Source organism: Argiope bruennichi, chromosome 9, assembly GCF_947563725.1.
Source record: "Argiope bruennichi chromosome 9, qqArgBrue1.1, whole genome shotgun sequence".
Taxonomy (NCBI): domain Eukaryota; kingdom Metazoa; phylum Arthropoda; class Arachnida; order Araneae; family Araneidae; genus Argiope; species Argiope bruennichi.
In genome coordinates, this window is record NC_079159.1 from 71,627,013 (window position 1) to 71,654,156 (window position 27,144).

At 31.0% G+C, this 27,144-nt stretch overlaps 1 protein-coding gene across 1 annotated transcript; it reads left to right on the plus strand.

Annotated features, from left to right (window-relative positions):
* The first annotated feature begins 5,781 nt into the window (after positions 1-5,781).
* LOC129985135 (uncharacterized) lies at positions 5,782-26,921 on the plus strand. Its single transcript, XM_056095052.1, has 6 exons — positions 5,782-5,900; positions 9,855-10,294; positions 14,077-14,175; positions 16,454-16,516; positions 21,481-21,672; positions 26,749-26,921. Exons 2-6 carry the CDS (start codon positions 9,916-9,918, stop codon positions 26,919-26,921), a joined length of 906 nt encoding a protein of 301 aa, XP_055951027.1. The 5' UTR covers positions 5,782-5,900; positions 9,855-9,915.
* Positions 26,922-27,144: the final 223 nt, after the last annotated feature.

Sequence of the window (27,144 nt, forward strand, 5' to 3'; positions counted from 1 at the left end):
CATGTACTATGTAAATACCGTACGAAAACTTTTTTGCTCCTTATTAGTGGCATTTTTTTATCCTTTCAATTTAAGTATTTAATTTTCTTCATAGTTTTTCCTTTATAATATTCATAAATAATAAATGAAATTGTGTTAAATCAATTTTAAAATTTTCATTTTCATAACAAAATATTTTGTGCCAAAAATTACACTTTTATTAACAGTCATAGCTGCGTACGGAAATTTTTTAACCCACTGTATGTATTTTTTTATGTTCATACAGGTACTGTATATTTAACAACCTATTCCGAATCACAAGGAAAATAATAATCTATCTATCTCCTTTATTTTTTTTATTTATTTTGTACAGCCTTCTCATATCTCATATGTCTATCTCGGGTTTAATTTTCATTATTTATCTTGAATATTCGCTCAAAAGAAACACCCTTGGCATAGTATTTGTTATTTTGCATTTTCTTTTTTCCCCATAATTATCATTATCAGATTATTCATGTGCAGAAAAAGAAGAGAATGAATTGTTATTTAGAATGGGAAAGAAATAAACATATTATGAAAAATTTTATTTAAATATGTTAAATATGCCATTCTATAACTGGAAAGATGAATAACTATTTATATGTGTTAGTGAATAAGTACTGTCGAAACACTCCTTTAATCGAAATATTTTTTTAATAACACTAAATCGAACTGACATGGAAAATTATCTCTTTTGATCACCAGTCAGTTAGTTCATCAAGATTATTAATTACATTTCAATTTAATTGAATCTATTATATATAATTTAATATTCATGGTTTGTTTCAAAGAGTACTATTATATTTCAATTTCGATAGATATTTAAGCCATGTTATTTAAGTAGCATTACATCTGCTCTATTCATTGTTTATATGAATATCCCTAATGGATTCAAGTCACGTGATGCAACCGTACGCGCTTCTTCAATGTGCAAAATATACATTTTATTCCAACATTAAAATGGTGAAACATATTTTGAATACTCGACTAATCAAAAATAATTAATAAAAGGAATTAATGAGTAGTAATCATAATGTTGAGTTTTCCGGATACTTTTCCATAATACGCTTAATATCTCGGAGAGTTTTGTTTACTGTTGTTCATTGACGGCTCGAAAAACCTTTCGAGGTTTTGCGCAAGGATGTGTTTATTTAGTCAAAATAGGGGTGAGAGGGAAGATTAAATAAGGGGATGTCTACATTTAACAATAAAGTAAACTCAAATTATTCGCGGATTTAGAAATCAAAAAAATTGCGGATAACTCGTAATGTTGTGGAAGAATTATTCTAATTTACAATGAAATACTTTAGAACAACTTTTATTTACTGTAAGAGGCCTAAACATTAAATTTTAATGAATAAATGGAAGACTTCAGTTTTTAAAATTTAACAATCCTTTTCTACAAAACAATAATAACTTTTTAAGTTTAAACACTCTTTTTTATTTGTTATTGAATTCTTTTGATAATATTTTAAAATTAACAACGGTAGATAATCTCGATCACATTTAATGATATTATATATATTGTTACAAACCAGTAATGTTGCTTCCCAGCATGGTTAGTTAAATCTGTGGAAAGACCATTTTATGATCAGTTCTGTTGAGTGCTGATCGAGTGCCGCGTCAATGATCTCAGAGCTTGGCGACAAACTTGGTGACCCTTTGGTGACTTGGTGATGAATTTGGCTACTTTGGTGGCAAAATAGACATTACTGGAAACTTCAAGAATTTTAGGCATTCAGCCAATAGGAATCGAGATTTGCCAGAACCGTCTTGGTCCAGAACCTTCTCGACCCGTCTCCCGGGAACTATAAAAGGCTGGCAGTCTCAATCGTAATCGATCGGAATCATAGACAAGTATCGAGTCGTCGAGAGGATAACGAAGCAACAAAGAACAAGCGTTGTATGGAGCTTAAGCGATTGCTGTTCTGAGCTCTGTGCCTAGTTCTGGTGTTTATTGTGGAAGCAGCATTGAGTCCTGTGAGAAGTAGCCAGTCGTGTAGTAGTGTGTCGACAGTTGGATACAGCTAAAACGAGAAGACAGTGGAAAATTGCAGCCGTTTGGAGAGACCATAAGGTGAAGCTACGAAGATTCCATCTCCTGCTGAATTCTGTCTGGTCGCTTTCTTTGTTGTGGTCGTTATTGCTATCGATTTCTACTTGTGGGATACTGTGTGTTGTAGTGAGCTGCTGTGTATTCGTGTCGTCTGTACATATTTGTCGTCTTTGTGTTTGTGTATTCGCGTTTATTAAACGCTGTGGTTATTCTCTACAGAGGCCTGCTGATTGTTTTCACACCATACACCCACTACAAGCGAACCAGGTGACTTTACGAACTTAATAGTAGTAGTGGATTTGTAAGTTTCGTACCCATACTTTGTGCCACTTCTGAAAGCTTTTTTGCCAATTGGACTAGCCTTACAAGCAATCAATATGCAATTTTGAGTTAAAATTAAATAGTACGGCCATAAACAACACGATTCTCACATACACATGGGAAAACAACTGAACAAAAAAGTATCTTTTGGGGCGGAAATCAAGACCAAAGAATTCCAAAAATGCACTCATCCTTCCATCTTACCCCTTAGGGAGATAGAATGGTCTAAAAATGGTAATTTCGAAATATTGAAATAAACAGTACTGATTTCCCCCCAAAAATGGTAAAATAATAATAAAAAAAAGAAAGTAGAATTCGTTACGAAATCGCCAAATAATATAAAAATAAAATCAACAGAAACATCATTCCATAATTTTCTACAATGAAAAAGAAATACGCTCTTCAATATTTGTAGAAGCAAGTAAAATTACTTAAATTCTATTGCAACGACGAAAAGTTCCGTTGCAGAATTATCTATTAAAGTGTTTTTTTAAAGTTCACTAAAAATAGTATAAAATTATGATAACTGAATTGGCATTAATGAAAGGGCAATTTTTTCAAATTTTAAAGTGGAGAGAAAATTATTATTATTATTATTTTGCAATAATATTTTCGAAAATTATCAGCAAGACACATTGAAATTTAGTTGATAATTAAATTTCTTAATTATTTAAAATTTTAAAACTTTGCTTAAACTTAAAATTTTTATCCTTCAAAGTACATTTCTATCATAGTTAATAAGTGTACGATCTGTTCTATTGAGTGCCAAGGCATAATTGTTTATACATTATGACGTTTTTTTAGTTTTATCCATTTTTTCCCTCCGAATATTATTTGAAGCTAATTTACTACTAACTACTCTCCCACTAGTAAGGGTACCTCAAAAATGAGAATGAGAAGCTTCCGGTTTGGTGGTTGGTTCTCGCCTCCTTGGTGGGTACAGAGAAAGATGGTGTTGGCTACCTCCCAGCGATGACGGGGAGGTTCCCTTGGGACGTACTTCCCAAGAGAAGGGTTGCGCCATGGCCGTTAGGACTCAACTGCAAATCCCACCAGTGTTGCTGTCGCTGCGGTCCAATCATTCAGTTTTATTCATGTGCCTTCGGGCGGGGCGGTGTATTCAAATTTCTGTGTGTTACTTACTACTTTCTTCTATTTGAGAAATTATTGCAATTATCATTTCAATCCCGACATTTTGATAAATATCTGAGTTTAAATCTCGCTTAAGGAAAGAAAAACAATTTTGAATAATGCCTCTGCATTTGTTCGAACGTGAATGGAAATGAAAGTATTAGTGATGATGTAGTATGGTCTAAATATCCACCCTATTGTAGTTATATACACCACAAAGCTATGTTTATATTAAATTTTGAATGAAATATTTCGATAAAAAATATGCATATAAATACAATAATTGAAAAACAAAATTAACTAGATAGATAAAATTTAGTATATAGATTTATAACTAAACTTGCAGATGTGTATTAAATTTTTTACTAAATTCATCAGTGCATTGATGCCATAGCTAATAGATGGAAATTTAGAATGTGTGAATATGTTAATTCAAACAGTGGGAACTTCTGAATTTTTTTCAAGTGCAATCTAATTAAAGTGTAATCTCTCTTTCTTTATACAAATTATGGAGCTTCAACAAAGATGTGAACGCCATGAATACTCATATTTTTATTTATAGAGTTACACATATGAGTGTTTTTACTTCTTGGTATAGTGAAGGAAACTTATGTTGCACTTTTAGAGAGTTTTTTGGGCCGATAGAAACCAACATCTGATATAGAACTACAATTTTAATCGCAGAATCACATACCAAATTTGGTTTTGATTAATTGTTACGCTTTTGTGCATCGCGTTTATATTCATGCGAAGAATAGACCAAATAGACGGTCAACACATTTATGGATTTGACTCAAAATTTGATTTAAAAAAACTCATTTTATTATATGTAAAATTTTGGACACATGCATTATATATCAGTGTTTACGTGTAAACTGTATATCAAATTTTATTTAACTAATGAGGTTTTCATGCACTCGAACAGACATAACATAATGTCATCCTGAGCCCCGGTGCTTATAACACTAAGTTATCTAACCAAATGGAAGAGCACAAGACGGAAGGAAGGGAAAAAAATGTTAAAAGAAAGAAAGAGACGACAAACCATCCAGGGATCTCCAGAGAGAATCCCATCGGTGTCAAATCCTACACGAAAGTATTCAATTTTTGGGGAAGTAATAACTAAATGGAGGGGACAAGAATGCATAAACCAATGGTGACTATGGTTGAACTTACAAGGAAATAAGATTTCTGACTGAAAAGGGAAAAATTGATAAATTACATTGTGAACATCTGTATGACATGTATTAGCATATAAAAAACATTGTCGAGTCAGAAATCTGTAGCTGTAATAGTAAAAGAGAAAAACTTCCTCGACTTCTTTCAAAATTTAACAGAAATCAATGAATTCGATGTGAAGATTACATGCGAAATTTCATTCGTCTGATTCAAAGAATTTTTGAGTTATTATGTTCAGAGGTAGTTGTAATTCCCAAAACGGTTTTTTCGAATTCGGGGAGACCAAATTCGTCAAAATATAAGTTTAATTTTCTTAAACATTATAATGTATTCATTTTGGATTCAAAAAAAATAAAAACACAGTGAACAAAATATAAAAATTTTTTATATGTTCTCATTACCAAAATTACAGAGTTACATCAAATTTGTCATATTTTTCTCCCTCTCGACCAACAAAAGCGACGTCCAAAACGCTTACTCGATTGGTTCTAGTACTTTACGAAGTGAAATACAAACGTCCTAAATTGTATTACAGCAAGAGAATCTCATAGTTTTCTAATTTCCCTTCATAAGAGTAAAATAACAATGTTGACTTAATAAAAGCAACCTTTAAAATACGGATGTCTGTAAAATCGTTTATTCTTGCGAATTAGTTTATAATGGAGAATTCTAAATTCTTCTTTTAGAGTATTTTAAAATCATTTATTTTCACCCATTTTTGATTCCAACTTTCAAAGATATTCTCTCACGAGTATCTAACAAATTAAACAAACAAATGCTTTGTTCTCGGAAATAATTTGCGCTTGTTTTTCGCAGGAATATTTTATTTCTTTTCTTTTCCAGACCACCCTTTTGTAGATGAAATGACCTTGGACGGAGCCTGCAATGCCCGGGAATTCTGAAAACCACCATAAACCTGGTACGCGAATTAAAGGATGCTCGACTCTTCATGAAAAGTGTTGAGCAATCTTTGCTGAACTCTATTTATTTTTTCCCATTAAAGCGTTTCTGTCTGTTTTTTTGTTATTTTATTTCAGCAATTTCAATTTGCTCGCCGTGATTGGATTTAAGAGTTCGTTTTGCGATAGAATTTTCGAGAAAACTCGATTTGCCTCCGGATGTTTACTTCATTAGTTCCTCAAGAATTTGCATTTGTCCTGACAAGAGCAATGGATAATACAGAATTGCAAACATGGTAAGACATGTCGTTTTTTGATATATTTTATTTGCGTTTGTTAGTTTCTAAAATTTCTACATGCATTTAGTGTTTTTTAATGCATTTATATTTTTATGGACTTTCTCGTACGAACCATAAAAAGAGAAAATATTATTGTAATCGCAAAAAAAATTAAAAATTCGAACGCAAGATTTTGACGAATTTCAGCATTTTAGACCTGCTAGAGTTCGAAAAACATATTTTTAGAATTATATCTGTCTGTGTGTGAATACTATGCCTCAAAAACATGTTGAAGAATTTTAGATGTAGTCTTTACACTAAATTTATATATATATATATATATATATATATATATATATATATATATATATATATATATATATATATATATATATATATATATATATATATATATATATATATATATATATATATGTAATGATATTTTAATTCTAATTTCAATTTAATTAATTTCCAAGATTTTATCTTAATTTAGCCCATAGTAACTTCATTCTAAAATATTCTCTTATTTCGTGATCCAATTCCACTTTCGGTTTAATTAATCCCTTTGTAAAAATAATGCGCCATCAGTACTACGTATTAAATGAGTGATACTTTTACCCTTCAAAAAATGTCAAAGGTCACACGTGTATTGAATTGGCGCCTGGCCAGAAAATGTTATATAAGGCTAGTGATCATCCTTTTTCCCTTTTCTTACTTCTGCGTGTGCCGCGCTGCGTTTTCTTGTATATAATCATGCCTGCCACTCGGAATAGAATAAAACGAAATTAAAAATACCAAGTCTCTTCACTGTTTTGAACCTGCATTCTACTTCAATCAATCAAAATATGTTACATATATATATTATGGATATCTCTGAGTCTAATTTAAATCCTAATTAATTTCTTGATTTTTATTTTAATTTAACCCATATTAATTTCATTCTAAAATGGTCTCTTATTTCCTAATCCAATTCCACTTTTTTTATGTAATTAATCCTACTCCAGCTCTGCAAAACTCCTGAAATCAGCGGGTTCTCACGCTCCGAGTGAAGGGATAAAAATCCTTAATGTTTGCAACATTCTTTTAAAGATACCTAAATTTCCCTTACCTAAGTCTACACGTATTAAAGAATTCCCCATTAAAATCTCATATGAAAATAATCGAAGAAAAAATTTCAGTTTCTTTCACTCTCCTGCTCTTGTATCGTTTGTGAACGGAGGTCAGTTTCATCATCGCTTCTTGTACATAAATTATACCTCCCGGGATGGAATAAGGAGAAGTTTTAAAGTATTCAAAAGTTTCCTCTTCTATTCGGCCACACTACTGCTAACAAAATATATGTTTCACATATATATTCCAAACTTTGAAGGAAATCCGCTGAAAAAAAGTCATTTGTCTGGCTGTCCAAGCACACATGAATAAATTCGATAACTACAAAACGTAAAGAGCTAGATGAATAAAATTTGACATCTAAAGGCTGATTTATTTCAAATTCAGTACCAAATCATATCAGGTGTTTATCGTTTGCCTGTCTGTACTCTTTCATGGGCATAAAAACGATAATTCAAAAACATAACGACTTAAATGAATGAAATTCGGTATGTGTTTGTATTACTGAAATTGTGTGCTATTTGGATTTTTTCAGTCGGTCGTGAAAAGGCATCAAAAATGCATATTCTAACGTGCTCATAAAATAAAACAAAAAAAAGCAACCTAGGCCAAGGTCTATTCTTTTATGCGGCTGAGAGAAGGAATGACATTTTTATTTGAAAGTATGCACGCATACTTCGGGCAGTCCATTTCTGCTGGTTGTATTATTTTTTCCTTCAGTTTGTATTGTAGTGAAAGCTTATAAACCAGTTAACAGCTACGCTACCCGAGCAATTGCTTTTGTATCGTGGTCATGTTACTAGGTTGTGAACCACATGGTCCCAGGTTCTATCCTCGTTCATACCAATTCGCCACATTTGTAACCTCGGACGATGAACCTTCAATCTTCGTACAGCTGCTGTAGCGCCATCTACCCATAGCAAACCAAAGTCGTCAGACTCACTTGATGCAGCAACAGCATCAGCAACCACTCATCCACACATGCTCGCCGCAGCTCAAATGGGTACAGGCGCATTAGAATCAACTGTTAATACATCACCACTCAACAGCCATATTGTTCGTCTCACCTCCGACTCACTGGACGGAGAGTTTGTAGGGAAAGCTTATAAACCAGTTAACGGCTACGCTACTCTAGCAATTGCTTTTGTATGGTGATCATGTTACTGGGCTGCGAACCACAAGGTCCCCCACGTTCCATCCTCGCTCATCGCTATACCGCTATAGTATCCTAGTCTCAATTGTTGTATTCATAATTTTTGGTCTCTAAAAAATATCAGTTTAGAATCTTTAATTCGTTCAGATAAATAATCACACATATTTTTTAACATATTGAGCGAAAATGTCACCGAGAATAAATTAATACTTCAGTCCCGAAATTTAAGTTTATCAAGAAGTATAAGATGAATATAAATGATAAAGTATGATACGAGCATACCGAATTTCAGTATCAAAATTTTATTCTTTCATAGTTTTACTAGTTGTAATTTTCATCTTTTTTACATTTTAAACAATTACATAAAGGTTCTTAAATCAAGCTCTTTTTTTAAGTGTCAAAGTTATTTATAAACTTGCAGTGATTAACATCCAGTTTTCAGTTTCGTCCAGACATGTCCATGATCCCTACCTAAAATCAGAATCTGACTATCAACTAAGTATTAATTAAAGCAGGCAACTATTTAGGAGCCCAGTAATGTTTTAAGAGCCTTAAGGTCCCGATTTTGGAAGTATTTTTTTCAGACTAATATAATTTTATGTTTTAATTTGATATACAAGAGCTATATACTCGAATATATTTGAATAAAAAATAATTGTCACTTAAATTTCAGAACAATATTCTTAATAATTTTCAATTTTGATCGATTGACTTAAGTCACATCTTCGATTCCTTCGCTTCTTTTTTTTAAGTATTTATAATGAGTTTAAAAGTTTTATTAATTTTTTTTTATCATTTTTGTTTTACGTTTAAAATTTTAATTTTTTTTATACCCGGTATGTACTGTATTTAATTCTCTTGAATGCTAACTGAAATGAAATGCTTTGTCGTTTTAATTTTCCTCAATATTTATTTCTAAAATCTGCTTATATGGATTTTAAATTAGAATAATCAATTTGGAGAAGAGGAGAATAAGAACACTTTCTAATTTAGAATGCCCCAAGGCCCTAATATAACTTAATTTTGCTTATATAAAATTAAGAAATGCTAAAGAGATTTTTTTTAACAAAATAAACTATATATTGTTATGCTATTTAGCACTGTTTATAGATGGTTTCGCATTTAAAAAATAAAATGCATTATCCATCGTGTGAATGAGACGGATCTCTGATTTAAAAGTTATCTTAAAATTTTTCCAATACCCTTGAGATATTTTAAGACAGTTTTTACTCATAGTTCATTTGCTTAAGGGCAGTTATTTTATCTGATATTTTTTCAGATATTTTGTATCCTTGTAAATGAATCTTTAGATAAGCATTTAAAATCCTCTGACCTGAGAACTTTTTTCTTGTTTTATTTTGTTTTGCCATCATAAAGTTTCTTTGATTTAAAACTATTGGTTTCAATTTATTTTCAGAAATAATTTTAACTCTCCTGCTGACCCTCCTTATCACATATTCCATTCTTTTCTCCCCTTCAATAATATCACTAAAATCAGAGTATTTCGGATGCTATCACTGCACCATTGTATACAAGACATTTAATTCATTAAAATTTAAACTTTTTTTTGCTGTAAATGATAAGCATTTGATTTGATTTTAGGGTTAACAGAACGTAATGATATTCTGCAACTTGCAGATACCACAACTTGTATTGTTAGTCACAATAAAACTCTTAATAATTATGACTTCAATTTACCTTTTCAGAATGATACTGATTTGCAACCGCCATTCACCAAAATAAAGTGTCATTCCTGTTTGTACCGGCATGTCCAAAGAAGTAGAACCTGATACATTGGTAACCCTCGAAACGGATGTTGAGTATTCAGAAATACTAGAACTCACTACTGTATCCGAAGCGCAACAGCAAGAAATAGTTTTGAAGCCACCGCCACAGTTTTCTGAAACAGAATTTGGGACTTACATATCCATGGAAGAAGCGAGAATGCAAAGGCCTTCAACATCAAGGTCACATTTCGATGAGGAACCTTACACATCGAGGCAGGCCTCTACTTTCCATACGTACAGCACTGTAGAAGACGCAGAAGTCATTCAGTACGAAAATTTCATACATGGCAGATGTCCGCAGGAGGAAGATGTAGAGCCCCGTTTTGCGAACAATATAGGATACGATGGTGATATATCAGGTAGGTATTGCTTAAAAATAATTCATTCTTCTCGTATAATTTGTATATATTGTTACGAAATTTCCGGGGTTCGTTTGGATAGTGGGAGTTATATGGTGTGGAGAACGCTCAACCAGCAGGCGGTGGTAGAAAAAAAAACAAAGACGTTTATTTACACGAAGACACACAGGACAGCACAAAGACGACAACTATATACAGCACAGAAGACGATTATCTTCAGCCGAGACGTGCAGCATACAACAGCATACACAGCAGCATACAAACAGACTCTACTGCAGACAGTAGCACACAGCTTAGTTCAGCACTAGCTTCACTCCGTCGCTGCCTCGCTTATCTCTGGAAGGCCAGTTCTTTACCGTCGATTCCGACTACTCTTCACCGTCGATCCCGCCTACTCTTCTCTGTCGCTTCCGACTATTCTCGCACTATTCTTCTCTGTCCACCACTGGTTCACGACGACGACTACTCTTTCGCTTCCGACTACTCTTCGACTCCACTGGTTCGTGACTCCTCAATTCACGACGACTCTACTCTGTCGCTTCCCATTATCCAAACGAACCCCCAGGAAATTTCGGAACAATATTTTTATTTGTAGTGATGGCACATGAAAGTTCACTAGCCTAGCCCATAGATGTCCCCGAAAGCATACCAGCTTTCTCCTTGGTGAGTGATGAAAGTGCGCCATTATAGCCCATATATGACCTATGAAAGCGCACATATCTAGACCATGGATGACCCACAAAAGCACACCGACATAATCCATGGCTATCCCACGAAAGCTCACTAACCTAGCCTATATATGACCCATGAAAGCGCACACATCTAGTCCATGGATGACCCACAAAAGCACACCGACATAGCCCATGACTATCCCACGAAAGCTCACTAACCTAGCCCATAGATGATATATGAAAGCGAAGCATAGATGATATAGCCCATAGCATAGATGATATATGAAAGGACCTAACTCATATATGATCCATGAGCGTGCATTAAATTTTTGTCATATTTCATGGATGCGACTAATAGTATCGCTTTAAAGGATGATACAATAGCAAACACGGTGATACAACCATGTGTTCATATTGCAAATCAATAAAAATTTGCTTCTATTCATACGTAAAAATTGCAATTTTGAATTTAAGCTGGTCAATGGTTAAGCCAATGGCATTTGGCTTTCAACTGCCATTACTATAATTGGGTTTGTTTCAGGTTTCTAAAGAAGAAATTCTATGGTTGGTGTTTCACTCTTTTTTCGTGATTTCTGAGAATTCTATTAATTTGTACAACTGTTTGTTATCAAAGGAAATAAACTATTTTAATATAATCAGAATTTAAATATTAATTCGTTTAACTGAAATTAAAATTTGATACCAAATGAGAGAGGATAACTGACTGTAAATAGATGATTATAAGTTAATACAATACCTACAAAGCAAAGGCAAAAAAAAAAAAAAATGATAATATTTAGTGTACAGAATTAACACCTAAAGGGAAGATATATCAAATTTGAAACCTAGTCCGTCAAGGAGTCGACCTCTATCGACTGTAAATAGATGATTATAAGTTAATACAATACCTACAAAGCAAAGGCAAAAAAAAAATGATAATATTTAGTGTACAGAATTAACACCTAAAGGGAAGATATATCAAATTTGAAACCTAGTCCGTCAAGGAGTCGACCTCTATCGGCCAAGTCCTTTCACAAGATTGCAAACGCGATAACTCAAAAACGTGATGATTTAAATAAATGAAATTTTATATGTTATCTTGTGACAACAACTGCAATTTTGGACCAATTTTGATTTCAATCAGTTGGAAAAAAGACGTCCAAAATGGACATTCAGTGTTCTGGAGCTTGCGAAATAACCGCATAGCAGCAATTTACCACCAAACAACGCATGCTGATAGATTCTCTCGTGATTTTTGTTCGCCATTGGTATGCGGTCAGTAACAAACAAGGACATTTATTCGAGAGTATGACTGAAAGTTCCTTCTAGTGTTAATTAAATTCCTGCTTGTATGCACATACATCGTAGATATTAAGAAATGTGCTATTAAATCTCAAGATATGCATTAAAAATATGACTTTGTAAGTAATTAATTTTAAAATTTAATTATTTTTTAAATGTTACATAATAATAGAAAGCTGCTGTACTTTTGAATTTTAAAATCATTGATTTTAATTGAATTTGTATTGGTAGCATTAAATTTGTAATGATTTAATTTGATCAGAATGCTTATTCTAATTCAACTTATTTGTCTTTTCCAATTTTTATGTCGCTTTATGCAAGTCCCTTGACATACAAATAATGCTTCACTCATACAAGGTGGTAACTCTGATCGTGGCCCATTAAGTAATTTCTAATCTGTTAAAACTAGGTATATGCTTCCATTGGAAAACTGCTTTAATGACATAAGATGTGTTACTGAATTGAATAAATTTTCTGCTGAATTAATAATGAAATCTAAATTTTAATACATTCCCTTGTCTTATTAATATTACAGTAATGTGATCATTTTGAAACTCAAGAATATTGGTAACATTTAGCAATTGATAACAACAACCGAATTAGGTAAATTCAACTGTATTTTTATCACACCAAGCAAAAAGAATAAAAGCACTTGACTGAGGACAATCTTTCACGTATTTCAAAAATAACACACAAAAAATTCTTTAATTTTTGCTTGTCGGCATTTATGTTTTAACATGTATACACAATTTACTTGTACTATACTTTTAAAATTTGTTGAACGATATTGCACTCCGCATTTTAAAATATCAAGAGCTTGATTCATTTTGGTGTTTGTTGGAGTATTTTCTTCAACACATTCGTCCTCGTGAGAATCATCGACATTTATTTCTTGCTCTTGCTCAATAAATAAATAAATAAATAAAAATAACAATTTTTCAAAATTTTTTTTATCTTTAATACTTAAATCAATTCTTTTTATCCATTTGGATTTCGTAATTAAATCGGAGATAGAAGTGGTGAATGATTGCTCAGATTTCAAACGAGATCTGTCAGTTTAGTTATCAGTTTAAATCAATCCAGAACGCTCTAGTCCAGATAAAAGAAAATGAACCCCATCCCATGAGGGAAAATGACTCCCAGATATTTCCTTACAAGCAAAGCAAGAAATTTCAAACATCAGTAGTGAATGGTGGTTGAAAATGAATGATCAATTAATTCTTTAATTCAAAATTGATAGCAATGGACAAATAGTGATCATAATAAAATAATATTTTTGTGTACATTTAAATATGTTGGCTTAGGAGTTTGATAATACGTATTAAGCGAATAATAACACTACATACGGTCATATTAAACATTGTTCGCTATATCGTATTTATTTAATAAAATAACCTTAACAGGTCAAATTTTAAACAATTTTTTTATTTATTTTCCTGCAATTAAAACTTATTAAACATATATCCTAGAAATAATCTGTGATTGGTTTAAAAAGATGACTTTCAAAGAATTTGAAATTGCTTTGATTTGACGGATCAAGAGTTGGGTTTTTTTAATTTAAAATTTTACTCCGAAGATTATTTTATCGAACTAATGACTAATAGACGAGTGACTGTATAAAAATTTTGTCTACGTAATTCCTTTAATAGTACGTTTTTTGACTCAAACATTATTAAATATAGTTTTTTAATGTATTTTCACGCGTATATATTAGGCTATATCATGTATAGATTGCATCGTTTACAGTGCATATTTATTGCAGTTATCTATATTGCCTTGTATATTTATTTCGATTATCATATATTGCAGATGATATCCTGAGCTTAAGAACCCGGCTGAAAATCAAGAAACGAAGATTACCCTTTATAGCATATGCTTTTTATGCCGCAGAAGAGGTTTATCAAGAAGGTAAAAAAAGCGAATTTTTGATTTGATTTTTATTTATGAATTTATTTGTATTTTGAATGAAATTTTAATCCAGTATGTGTCTTAATCATGTATGCTTCTTAGTCACTAATACATATCGAAAAATTCCAAGGATGGCTCTATAAAGCACCAATAAATCGCAGTATGTTGGAGTGATTTCACGATGTAATATTGTGACAGATGATATCATCGTGCAAGTAATGCAAATTGGTTTTCCTGTGATCATAACTGTATGATGTTTATGACTGTATTGATGTACTATAAGATCATGGGACTTATTCTTTGAGATGATCCAAAATTCAATAAACAAATTTTGAAGGGAATTAGAAAGCACAAAATCAAGCTATAACAGTAAAGAAATGCAAAATTTGAAATGCAGTCCAAATGAGATAGAGTAAGAATTTCCAAAACTTCCAAACACATATAATCACTTCTTATTAATTTGTAACGACCCACTTCATCTTCGACACATTGAATTTTTCCAGAGACAAACAACACATCTTATTTCCAAAAGAGGTTTTATGGACTTAAAAAAAAAGGAATTTTTGTGAAGAAAAATATGTTTTATTAAATATAAGTACCAGTGTGAGTAAGCTTATCTCGTTTTTTTTTTTTTTTTTTTTTTTTCTTCTGTAAAATTGTGTTTTTTTCCCCCGAGAAAGTATTTATATACGAATCACATACTGATTACATATGAATGTTTTTCAATCTTACCTACAAATGAACTAATCTTTCATATAAAAAAAAATCATGTATGCACTTAGTTTAATATGTTATTCGGAACAATCTGCTATATTACAGCATTCTTTTTTACAGTTTATCCATCATTACTTATATTTTTGAATTTATACTCAGTTTTAACATGATGAAATCATGTCCGACCTGGCAGTATTTGACATTGTCAGCATGAGAGCAGATAGAAAAAGATTCTAATAGTTAATTATAAAAAAAAATGTTAGAACCATTTCGATACATGAAATAAACAAATTTATGTATATACAAGAGTTGCTCGTTTAAAATTACAAGATTTTTACTGAAGCTCGGATGTTTACCTTGGTTTGTTTAGATTCAGCTTGAACTGGTGGCTCCATCTTTTGGATTCTAATAGTTAGTTATAAAAATGTTTTTGTGTGTAAAATCGAATTTTTTCAAGAAAGACACCTATATAGATAAACTTAAAAAGCAAAATTTTATCTAAATATAAAATTTGATCCAAATTGTTTGAACCGTTTCCGAGATACACGAAATAAATAGATACACAAGAATTGCTCGTTTAAAGATATTATAATCATACAAAAAGAAGATTCTTTCTGATATGTGACTGAATGAAGATTTTAAGCCAACATCACATTTTTCAAATTGTGAAAAGATGCATCTCGATTCAAAATATTATCTTGACACACTACTCCCGATCCACCACATTAGAAAGTGATTAGTTTGTCTCGACCTACAATTTGGGAACTCCTGAAATAGAGGTTAGGAAAATGACAAGCCCATAACGAACAGGAACTTTTTAATGGATAAAATAAATTAATACGATAACTACAAAACGAAGAGAGTTAGATAGCTAAGATTTGATACACAGATTTAACATCTATAGTGTAGATGACACATTTTGAGTCAAAACCAATAATGGGTTCACTGTCTGTTCGTCTGCACTTTAAGAAACATGTAAACGCATTGGCCTAAATATATCAAATAGGTACTGAATTTTGTGACTACAAGTGCAATTTTATCTCAGATCAGTGTTTTTTCAATCGATTGAGAAAAACATGTCTAAAGCAGAAATTCTATTTTCGGATACTGTTTACCGCATTCTAGGGATTAATTGCTAAAAAATTCGCCAAAGATAAAACAGTAGATTCAGTAAAAATGCTAAATTCACGCCAAAAGTAAATTTTTGTTACTATTGTACGCCAATGCCGCGTAATGCGTTCCGTGGCATGACAAGCTTATTAGAGATTATGCGAGAAAGTTCCACTGGTTTCAATCTTAGTATTGTAATAAATGACGATTCAAATAACCCTCTATTATATACAAAAAAAGTTAATTTCACGATGTTATACTAATTTATCTCAATACACTGTATTGATATTTAAATAATTCTAAATTTGAATCAATAAAGTGAGAATAAAATAGGCAGAGTATTTCTGTTCTCTTAAAAATATCAGTAAAGATTCATCAAGCGGCTTTCTTGACATATGACTTAACAGAAGTTAAATTTTTTGAATCCTAGCATATTCCCTATTTTATTTTGTAGTTGAGAAAATACTGCTTTTGGATATAGTCTTCCTCGTATTCTCACTTGGAGTCGCATCAGTAGGTAAGCTTTTTTTTTCTTGTCCAGTCATATTCCGTTCTAAGGTAAGTAAATCATTTTTTCTTCTTCTTTTTTTGGTTTAGTATAGGATAGTGTGGAACTGATTGACTTATTTGAAACGTAGATGATGAAAAGAGCATAAGAAACAAAAAATTTATGCATTATGAACCATTTAAAAGTACAAAGCGTTTATTATTTTTATTTCTAACACTGCTCAAGCCTATTTTCTTGCTAAAAATTATATGGGATCAATGGTCTCATTCGGTAACAGTGTATTATTACAAATATTTCTGGAAGTCATTGTTCGCAATGGCAGATTTAGGAATTTATAGCTTTTATAGGAATTTTATAGCTTTAGGAATTTTATAGATTAGAAATTTTATAGCTTTTATATAGTCACTATGATGAAGACTTTGCTGCTTTGTCTTGCAGACATCGCCCAGGCAGTGAACTTTATGAGATCCTTCTTTTAAAACTGGTCAGTTTAATTTCATATATCTAGAAATTGTGAACTTAATCGACATGTTAATGATTCATTTTTTAGTATGTATATTATGGAAATAAAGAGTTTACATTCTTGAAGAATTAATTATAATTATAATTTAATAATTTCCTTGTTTCCAAATATAAAGATTTAATTATTATGATAAATTATATGGACTTAATATATAAACTTCAAGCAAGTACTGCATTAAAAATTATTATTTTACAGGACTTACCAAGCGAAGTACAGCATAACCTTTTAAATGGAAAATTCATATTTCAATATATATTAAATAAATTATTATTATCATGTGAGAACATGATGTTGTTTTGGTTAGGGGGCTTTGAAGCTAGAAATCGCGTAGGCAATGAATAAAGCATAAATGGCAATTTTCACCATCATCTTTTAATCGCATATATTATTTTATCTGTTTATACCAGTATTGCATTATTTTTATGCATGCTTCTTTGACAGCAGATACGTTTTTAAAAGGTTGACGTAGAGCTATGACATCATAGCTGTTATTTCATCTCAAAATCGTTCGAACTCCAAAACTTTGTTTGCCAGCTAGAAAAATTTAAAATGAAAGTTTAAATATATATATATATATATATATATATATATATATATATATATATATATATATATATATATATATATATATATATATATATATATATATATATATATATATATATATATATATATATATATATATATATATATATATGTGTGTGTGTGTGTGTGTTTGTGTGTGTGTGTGTGTGTGTGTGTGTGTGTGTGTGTGTGTGTGTGTGGAATCAATACGTCGAAGGTTGGATTCAACAAAATTTCCCAACATTGCAAAATAATTTACTCTATCCTCTTATGTTTTATTGGGAATGTTTAATGTTTTTATGAAACGATGTCTTACTCATTACTTCTCATTTTCTGCGCGCAGTCCATTTCAAATTATCGAGTTTTCGAACTTTACTCAGTTTTCAAATGTGTCATTAGGTGTCAACTATACAGATGTAGCTCGAAAAAGTATTAAATAGACTGGATAACTGTGCTTCTATTTTCCCTTCTCTACCTATTTTTTCATACTTTATTTAGCACTTAAATGCTTGTTATATTCTGGCAACCCCATGTATATGTATATGCAAAATAGAATAAAAGATGGGAAAAGGAAACGATGAAAAAGATACGCGAAGATTAAGCATAATACTCGATGTGGTTATGGTTATTCAATTACTTAATACCATTCTGAATAATTCATTTTTTCAAATAAAAAATTTTCCAATATATTTTTACTCTCCATCATCACTCATTTATAAATTAAAAATTATTATCTTACCCTTTTCAAGAAAAACTCATTAAGAAATAATTTAAATAAAGAAGAAATGTTTAAAAAAATGAAAAGGAAGGTTTTATTGGAAATAAATAACTTCAAGAAATGATTATAAAACTCGATTCTATTAGTGTTATTTTCATAATCGTCAAATTCTCTAAACCAGCTCATGTAGGTTACATTTAGAAGTCTTTTCATATTGTTCTATTTAATGTAGTAGAATAGCTTTAGTTTCAAATAGGAAAAAATTAATTAGAAAAATTGGTTATTTTGTATAGTTGCTTCCGCAATATAGTTAAGGAGCATTTTGAACTGGTTTGCCTATTATAACAAAACTATTTGTTCGTTTTGAAACTTGAAAATAAACTTATTATAACAAAACTATTTGTTAGTTTCGAAATTTGAAAATAAGCTTATATAAAATCTCTAAGAATGCAAGTGGTTTTGTTTTGTTTGCATTAAAATAAATAAGTAAAATATTCAGGTCTTTTTCGTTTTCCTTTCATTTAATGCGAAAGCGAAGCAAAAGCTTTATATATTTTACATGAATAAAATAGAAACTTATTATATGGATAATGCCAATGAACTTTATAAGAAAAATCTGTCTACTTGAATTTAATTGAATAAAATAGAATTTACATGAATAAAATAGAATTGAATTGAATAAAATAGAATTGAATTGAATAAAATAGAATTTACATGAATAAAATAGAATTGAATTGAATAAAATAGAATTTACATGAATAAAATAGAAACTTATTATATAGATAAGGCCAATGAACTTTATAAGAAAAATCTGTCTACTTGAATTGAATTAGATTTCTATCAGTGGCTCATAAAAGAGGAGAAATATCATAATATACACTGATTGATTCCAGAATAATATATTATTGAATGACTTAAATTGCTAGTTTTTCATATTTTAAGAACAATGGCCCCTTAATAATTTAAATACCATATATCATTTATATATGAATGACTATATCATATTTTAACTTAATAATTTTAATTACTAAAAGTTTTAAAATTATTTAAATATTTTGGACTCCTGAGATATTTTACCCATTAGATCGTGGTATACAATATATTGATCGTTCCAAATATTTATAATTTTTTGTGATAATTTTTTAAAAAAAATTAACTTATTTTTGACAGTATAGAAATTTATTAAAAAGTTAATATTATAATATCTTCAACATGAGATTTACCTTGTGGACATTGGTAAATGCTGTTAATTATTAATACAAAGAAAAAAACCTTTTCCCAAAGAAAAAAAATCGAGGATATTCCAATAATATATATGAAATTTAACAACGGTTAGGTTGACTTTAATTAGATTAATAACTCATTTTGAAACAATACAAAAGTTAATTTGTTATGGATTTCATATCTATGAATCATGATCAGTTGACGAGTTCAACACCAGAGCCGACACCCATCTGTCCAAATCAAAGTGGAAACCGATCAGTCACGACCGAGGTGATGATGTCGTGTCCGCGTTCCACGGAAAGGGGGTGCAGTACCTTCGGAGAGTGAGCACCCGAGAGCAGAAGTCTGACTTCTAGCTCATATGAAGATGAAACTCGCACATTCGCTTGCACAACTCCTTTTTACAGGGGGGGGGGCACATTCACACACCTCACGGATAGAACACAGATGACGAACAACCATGCCCGAACCGGGATTCGAACCCGGGACGCCCAGATCACGGGGAAGATGCGCTACCCCTATGCAAGGATGCCGACCACGATATGTGCATATATGTTACGAACTTTCAGTGGTATAGGAATGTAATTTTTGTCTATTTATGCCGTTTGTAACCAGTAGATGCTATCAATTGGCATACTAAATATTAATTTAATGTATGGGCATGATAAAGAATGTTTTAAGTACAGTATGATATTCAATTCCTATTTCTTCCCTCCTTAGTTTCTCCTATAGGAAGTATACAATGTAAAAATATCACAATTGTCAAAGAATTTGAGCAAATATTGATAAATCTTTGAACGTTCTTAAAAACCATTTTTGGAACCATTTTTAACCAGAGCTGTCTTATCCAAAATATTATTTGGGTTATATTCAAGGAGCACATTGATTCAACAGGGCATAAATAATGATGTTATCGATTTTATTTCAAATTTGCACCAAAAATTTCGTCGTCATTTAAACAATTCAAGTAAAAAAATCAAATAGTTTAATGAGTTTTATCAATTAAAGATCAATAAAACCAAAATTATTGATATTATCTTAACAGTTATGTCATACTTCAGTAAAATATTTATAAGGATTTAAAAGTTATTCAAAACTATTTGATAAAACGCTTTAACAATTTATCTCCATGAACATTTTATCGATTAGACACAAGAGAGCTGAAAAATTAAATTATGATGATAAAGAATTTGCTATAAAACATATAAAAAAATGAAATAAAAATCATAGATTTCCATCTTACTCTAGTAAGTACATATCAAACTGTATTTTATAAGTTTATTAAGCGATTATATTTGTTTTTAGATCATTAACAAATTTTTATGTAACTGAAACGTTAATTTTATAAATATTTAAAAATTATTTCTACATATTCTTCAAGTTTTTATTACACCAATTTGTGCAAAGTAATAAACAGAAACATTCAATTAAATTATTACTTTTCTGTAAGAAATTTGTTCAAGGCAAGTCAAATTTGAAGCACAGGTAAGTCAAAACTCAAATGCAGGTGCGTAGTGGAACTTTGGAGAGGAAAGCAGATTCCTTATTCTATCATAGGAGGAACCTCAGACTTAAGGATGAGAAGCTTCAAGAATGGTGAATGGTTCTCGACACTCTGGTGGGTACAGAAATAATAGGAGTGACTATCCCCTATCGATGAAGAGAACATACTTCCCACGGGGAAGGTTGTACCGCGGCCGGTGATGGCCTTTAGGACTCAACCATAGTTCCCGCCAGTGTTGCTGTTGTGGCGGTCCGATCATTCTGTTTATTTTGTGTGCTTTAGCGCGGGTAGGAGTCGTCAATTTGTGATTATCATATGAACAAGATATCAGTCTCAAGATAACCGTCTTGTACTTACCGAAAGTGTCTTGCTTATTTTAACTAAGCATTCCTTTCTAAGTCTATAATAAAATATTTAATAATATTCTATATCCCCTACAGGTATGACGCGAGTGACTGATTGCACTGTCTCACCCAACATTCCTGTAATCATTGTTGTCAGTGGCGTTGTCGATGCTGTCGTCAACGTGTTAAGTATTTCTGCCTCTCTAACAAGACGACCATCCTTGAAGGAAGGGCTACATGACATCACCAGAATGGGGAGACTCACGTTATTTTTTATTCACACTTATGGTAAGACAAAACTCGAATTAACTGCAGTGAAAAGTTTCATAAAAATTGTAGCATTTATTCAAAAATGAAAAATTAATAAAAATTTTCTAATTCAAGTGATGCTTTCGTCGTTTGAAAAAACTTTCAAAATGGGAATCGACTCATTCTAATATGTTCCATGTAAAAAGATTCATACCAATTTTATTTAGAAATCCAGTATGTTAATTAAAGGAGGAATAATGGCATCGAATCATGGAACAACCAATTCGACTTGCGGTTAAATGGAATGAGCAGTTATGTTAGTCATGTGACAAATCTTACACGATTTTTTTAAAAGTTTCCTTTCTTTCAAGTTTTCCAGATTTTACTTAACATGTGGAATTAAGTAAAGATTGGAACAAAGATAATATATCTTAAAATTTAATCTTATTTGTTTCAATATATAATATACGAAATTTTAGGAAAAACTATGTTTATCCATAAAGTAATCTTCCTCAGTTCCAAAAATAGAAAGGAAGGAGAATTACACACAAACTTTTTATAGCATTTGCAACAATCAACAACTCTTAACAAATACTTTTTGCTTTCTTGTATACCGAGAATTTGAGAAGAAATTCTGACTCGAGAATTGGATGAATATCACATTTAGATCTCCTTGAGTTTGAAAAACGTATTTTGGAATTATGTATGTCTAACTGTGAACACGATGACCCAAAAATTATTTAAGCTAGAAATATGAAATTTGGTAAGTGGTCTTTGCATCAAATTAGCAGATTTCTATCTAATTTTAAACGAAATTCATTCTGAGGAAGTTTGACTGTCCGACTGTTCACATGCTGTTGAGCACGATAACTATAAAACGTATAAAAATAGATATATAAAATTTGATGTACAAATGAAGCGTATGATGTGTAGACAGATACATGTCAACATTTTGAATAGAATCCGATAAGGAATTTTCTCTCGATCCGTCTGGAATTCCGCAAGCATGTAAACGAGATTACCTGAAAACGCAATGTCTTAAATAAACGAGATTCGGCGCACAGTTTTAACGTCTAAAATATACTTTTCTGTCAAGCTATACTTTTACATGCATGTAAACACAATACTCAAAGAACTTAATGATTTAAATAAATTGTATTTGGTATATGATATTGTATCTACTTGCCCTGCTATATATGTGTGCCAAATTTTGGCTTTAATTAGTTGGCAAAAAAAAAATATCTAAGACACTTATTCGGTTTTCTGGTAATTATGTATGTACTAATTGCATCCTAGCGATTAATCGTCAATGCTAAATATAGCACACTAGTAGATTCATTCGGAGCTATTGTTCGGCGAATGACATGTTTGTTGTTGTTGTTGTCTTGTCCAATAGTGCAATAGGATTAGATCTGTCCAAAAATGTCTAAAACGGCTTTGGCCACATCAATAACCTCAGTAGAGTAGAGGAGTTGATGCGGTGAATGGAGATGGATCTTGAAGAGCTTCTCCAAAATGGCTGGGAAATCAAAGATACAGTCGGGGGAGAGTTCAGTATCAATGCAGTGAGGACAACTTCTGTAGCTTCGATGGCCATCGGAAGATATTTTCATTTCCCTGAAGTGTTTAGTCCTCAATCTAGCAATGGTTGTGGATATAGTGCTATCACAATTTAGGGCAGGGATGGAGGGCTTCTGAAAAGAAGCAGGAAGTAGTCTGCGGCTGGCTATTGCATCAGCATCAGTCAAGAAAGTTGAGGGTTTTCTCGGGTCTCCTTGGCCAGGATATCAGCCTTCTCATTACCCTCGATATCGACGTGTGCCGGGAAAATGACATGTAGCAAATAATAGAGATGCACCATTTTTCTTTATCATACTACGAAGCACACAACTCTTATGCGAGGGACTCTGTAAATAAAAATCTGCGCTCTTGTCACGTTCACTGCCTTGTGCATGATCCATAATTTTATTCGGGGGTACTGAGAGGGATAATAGTTTCATTAGAGAGTATGTAAGAAAATTTTGGTGAAACTATTCCAGTTGGTTATATGGTGGAATCTTTTATATTCCTATATTGTAATAAAACCTGGCATTTACTCTATAGATCAGTATGTTCAACCGTTAGTTTCTTTTAACCATCACTTTGAAAAATGCTGAACGATCTGAAAGATACCGAGTAGCATGAAACAGTGGAAATTATTAACTTTTCCGACTATGTTGAAAACACCAATTTCCGAAAACTTTAGCTAGAAATGTTTTTTTTTTTTTAACATTTTTATTGTAGATCATACTTTTCTATTTATAAAACCACTTACTATTTTTTTCTAAATGTATTTAAAAAAAGCTAAAACGATTATAATATACTTTGTCTGAAGCAAAACCAAACAGTTTGTAACAATCCTTTAAGATTGCAATATGTTGCAATTTTTCTGCATCTTTGTTTAAAATAAAGAACACTTATAGTGTAAATTTTATAGAAAAATTAGAATAAATTGGGCATAAAGAGCAAATTGTTGAAATACTTCTTCAAACACTAGAAAGATGTTCATAAAGAGTAAGTGGGAAAGAAAATGTTATCTATTACTGCATCGATAAATTACAAAATTACTGTGAAATTATGATTTCTAACAACAAAGGAAACTTACAAGATATGCAAAATGCTATTTTTGCACTATTTTTTCGCTGTTATCGGTGCCGAAAAGTGTTGATGGTTATGAATCAACGAGCAGAAGTGTTCGCTTAGTCATTCAAGGATAAGACAGCAGGATCTTTACAACATATAATAAACGTAACAAGGCTTATTTTAAAGTAACTGTGCAGCAAAGAATTATTATGTAAGTTTCCGCAAAGAAAAACGCGATATTCAAATGATTATTTTGATGTTATGTTATGGAATTACGAAACTGTATTTTGAAAGTTAAAATCAATACAGCTATTATCATTTGCACCTGTGTTTTAGTGTAAATAACGTTATATTTGATTATGTTATAGAATTCCGAAACAATATTTCGTAGGGTTAAAATTAATGCTGCAAAGGCTCATTTATACCTATGTTTTAGTTTAAATAACGTTATATTTGATTATGTTATAGAATTCGGAAACAATATTTTGTAGAGTTAAAATTAATGCAGCAAAGGGTCATTTATACCTATATTTTAGTTTAAATAACGTTATATTAGAGTTTAAAACAACTTAAGATTCAGAATTGGAAGTTCTATGCTAAGTGGCTTCATAACGAATTGAAAATGAGCTGATTAACAATCCGAAAACCATTCTTTGCCAAAAGGAAAGATTCAACGAAAAAAAAAACATTTTGTCCAAAGAAAAATAAGAAACTCTTGCAAAATAAGAAATGGGAAAGGTTAGATCTGTCATTGCGGCAAATTTTACATTTTACACACTACACACTAAATTTTAACCATATTAACTATATTTTTAATAAAAGAAAATCTGCATCTGCAATTTTTCAAAACTTTGTTAATACGATAATTCAAAACCTAATTGAAGTAATTGCATGGAAATTACAACATACGTTTCAAATAATATGGTAAATAAATTGAGGCAAAAGTTTTGCAGTTGGTGAAATGATTTCTAATGTATAGATGTTTATATCAAATTTCAGTTGTAAACAATTGGAAAAAATGCATACCTGTCACAATTTCCCTCTAATTCTTTCACATTTCAAACTTTTTTAGAATTTGGTCATTTAATAGATCATTATCCCTTTATGAGACTTCAACTTTTTGCCACAAAAATCACAGAATAATTGGTGCTGCTTCGGGACAAGATTGTACAATAAGAATCGAAGTATCTACTGGAAATGCCTACTGAATTCTCTAAATCTAGAAATGGAAGCTTTAGTAAGGCTGTATAACAGCAACTATGCAAGGTCATTAAGAAAAAGAGATAATCTCTTTCTTCATTCCTTATCACAGACTGGAATTACTTGCATCTATGATCTGTGAGCCTATAATGATAAGACTACAAAAATGAATATGAATTTTAAACATCCTTAATTTCTCTTGATCCAAAATGCATCCAAGATATTACTTTGTATTTAATGAAAGAAGAAATAAGAGTTAAAGTCTTCAGCCTCAACAATGATGTTATTTCAAGCCTTCGGAAAGTACGTGGTTTAGTTGCAGAAAACGAAAATGCTATGTCTATAACTGCATAAAACTGTCATATCTAAAATACCTTAAACATATGAGCAGTCTATAGCAGTATACGATTTGTCACCGGTTGTAATTGAGAGAAATTTACTTTCTATTATAAACCTTCTTATTTATAATTAATTGGTTCCAAACTTAAGGTATACGACTAGGTAAAAAACATGACTTTGGATGAAAATTTGCATTTTTATCTATTTTTTTTATTTTTGCTGTTTTAAAAAAATAGGTACGTTTCTGTTTCCAGTGATAACTTTATTTTGTCTCTATGTCAATTAGAAGCCAAGTTATAGCAAACTATTGGCATGTGAGTGATGCTTATTTATAAGCATTTATAAACTTTAAATGTATTTTCTGATGAATGAGTTTTTTTCATAATTCTACTGCACGAGCATCATCATATCTCAAAAAATAATCAAGATTCTTAACGAAATTTATAATTAGAGCTCGTTATATTATGCAGAATATAATGAACTATGGATTTGATGTTGAATACTCTAGAAATTATTAATTTATGATTTTTTAATGTAAATATTGTTGAAAAATTTGCAAAATTTCATAGATCATTTCATATGTTACACACAAAATTTTTATTTTTGAATATAATTCTTACATCATAGTTAGTTACACTCTAAGATATATTACACATCTGATGTTACAAAGAAAAATGGAAAAACTATTACAATTTTTTGCTCTAGAATAATTCTAGTTTTTGTAAATAAATACTAAAATTCACATCAAAATATGCTTTTTCTTCAAAAGCTACATATATATTTAAATAATTTAACTTTTATTCATCATTTTATCCTTATATAAATGAAAAACATCATATAAATATTTTTTAAAAATTATTATTTTTTTCAAATCCTCTTCGAACCTAGTGAGATATCTTAAACCTGTTATAAAATTTATAAATGAAATTTTTCTAATATGAATTTTATTTTCAGGTTTAGCGAAAGTGTACAGCATTTTACCGCCTGAAGAATCGGATCATTTTTCTCTTGAATATTGCGATTCCGTACTGTACTGGACAACATTTGCTTTCTTTCACATCACTACCTTGTCGTCTCTCATTGTATTCGCAGGCATGGCTACAGCTGTTGCCTGCTTTTATGTCTAATGCACCTAATTTTGTGATAAATAAAGATGCCAAAGATTATTTAGACTATTGAATGCATTAAACTCAATGTCAACAATATTTTTCTTTTTCTAGTATGTTCATTTTTAAAATGAATCCATCTTTTCTACTAATATAGTTGATTGTGCTTCTGTGTACTGTTTGTTTTCAGATACGGAAACCCTCTTCATTTTTACTTTACATCATTGTACTCGTCGAAAATTCA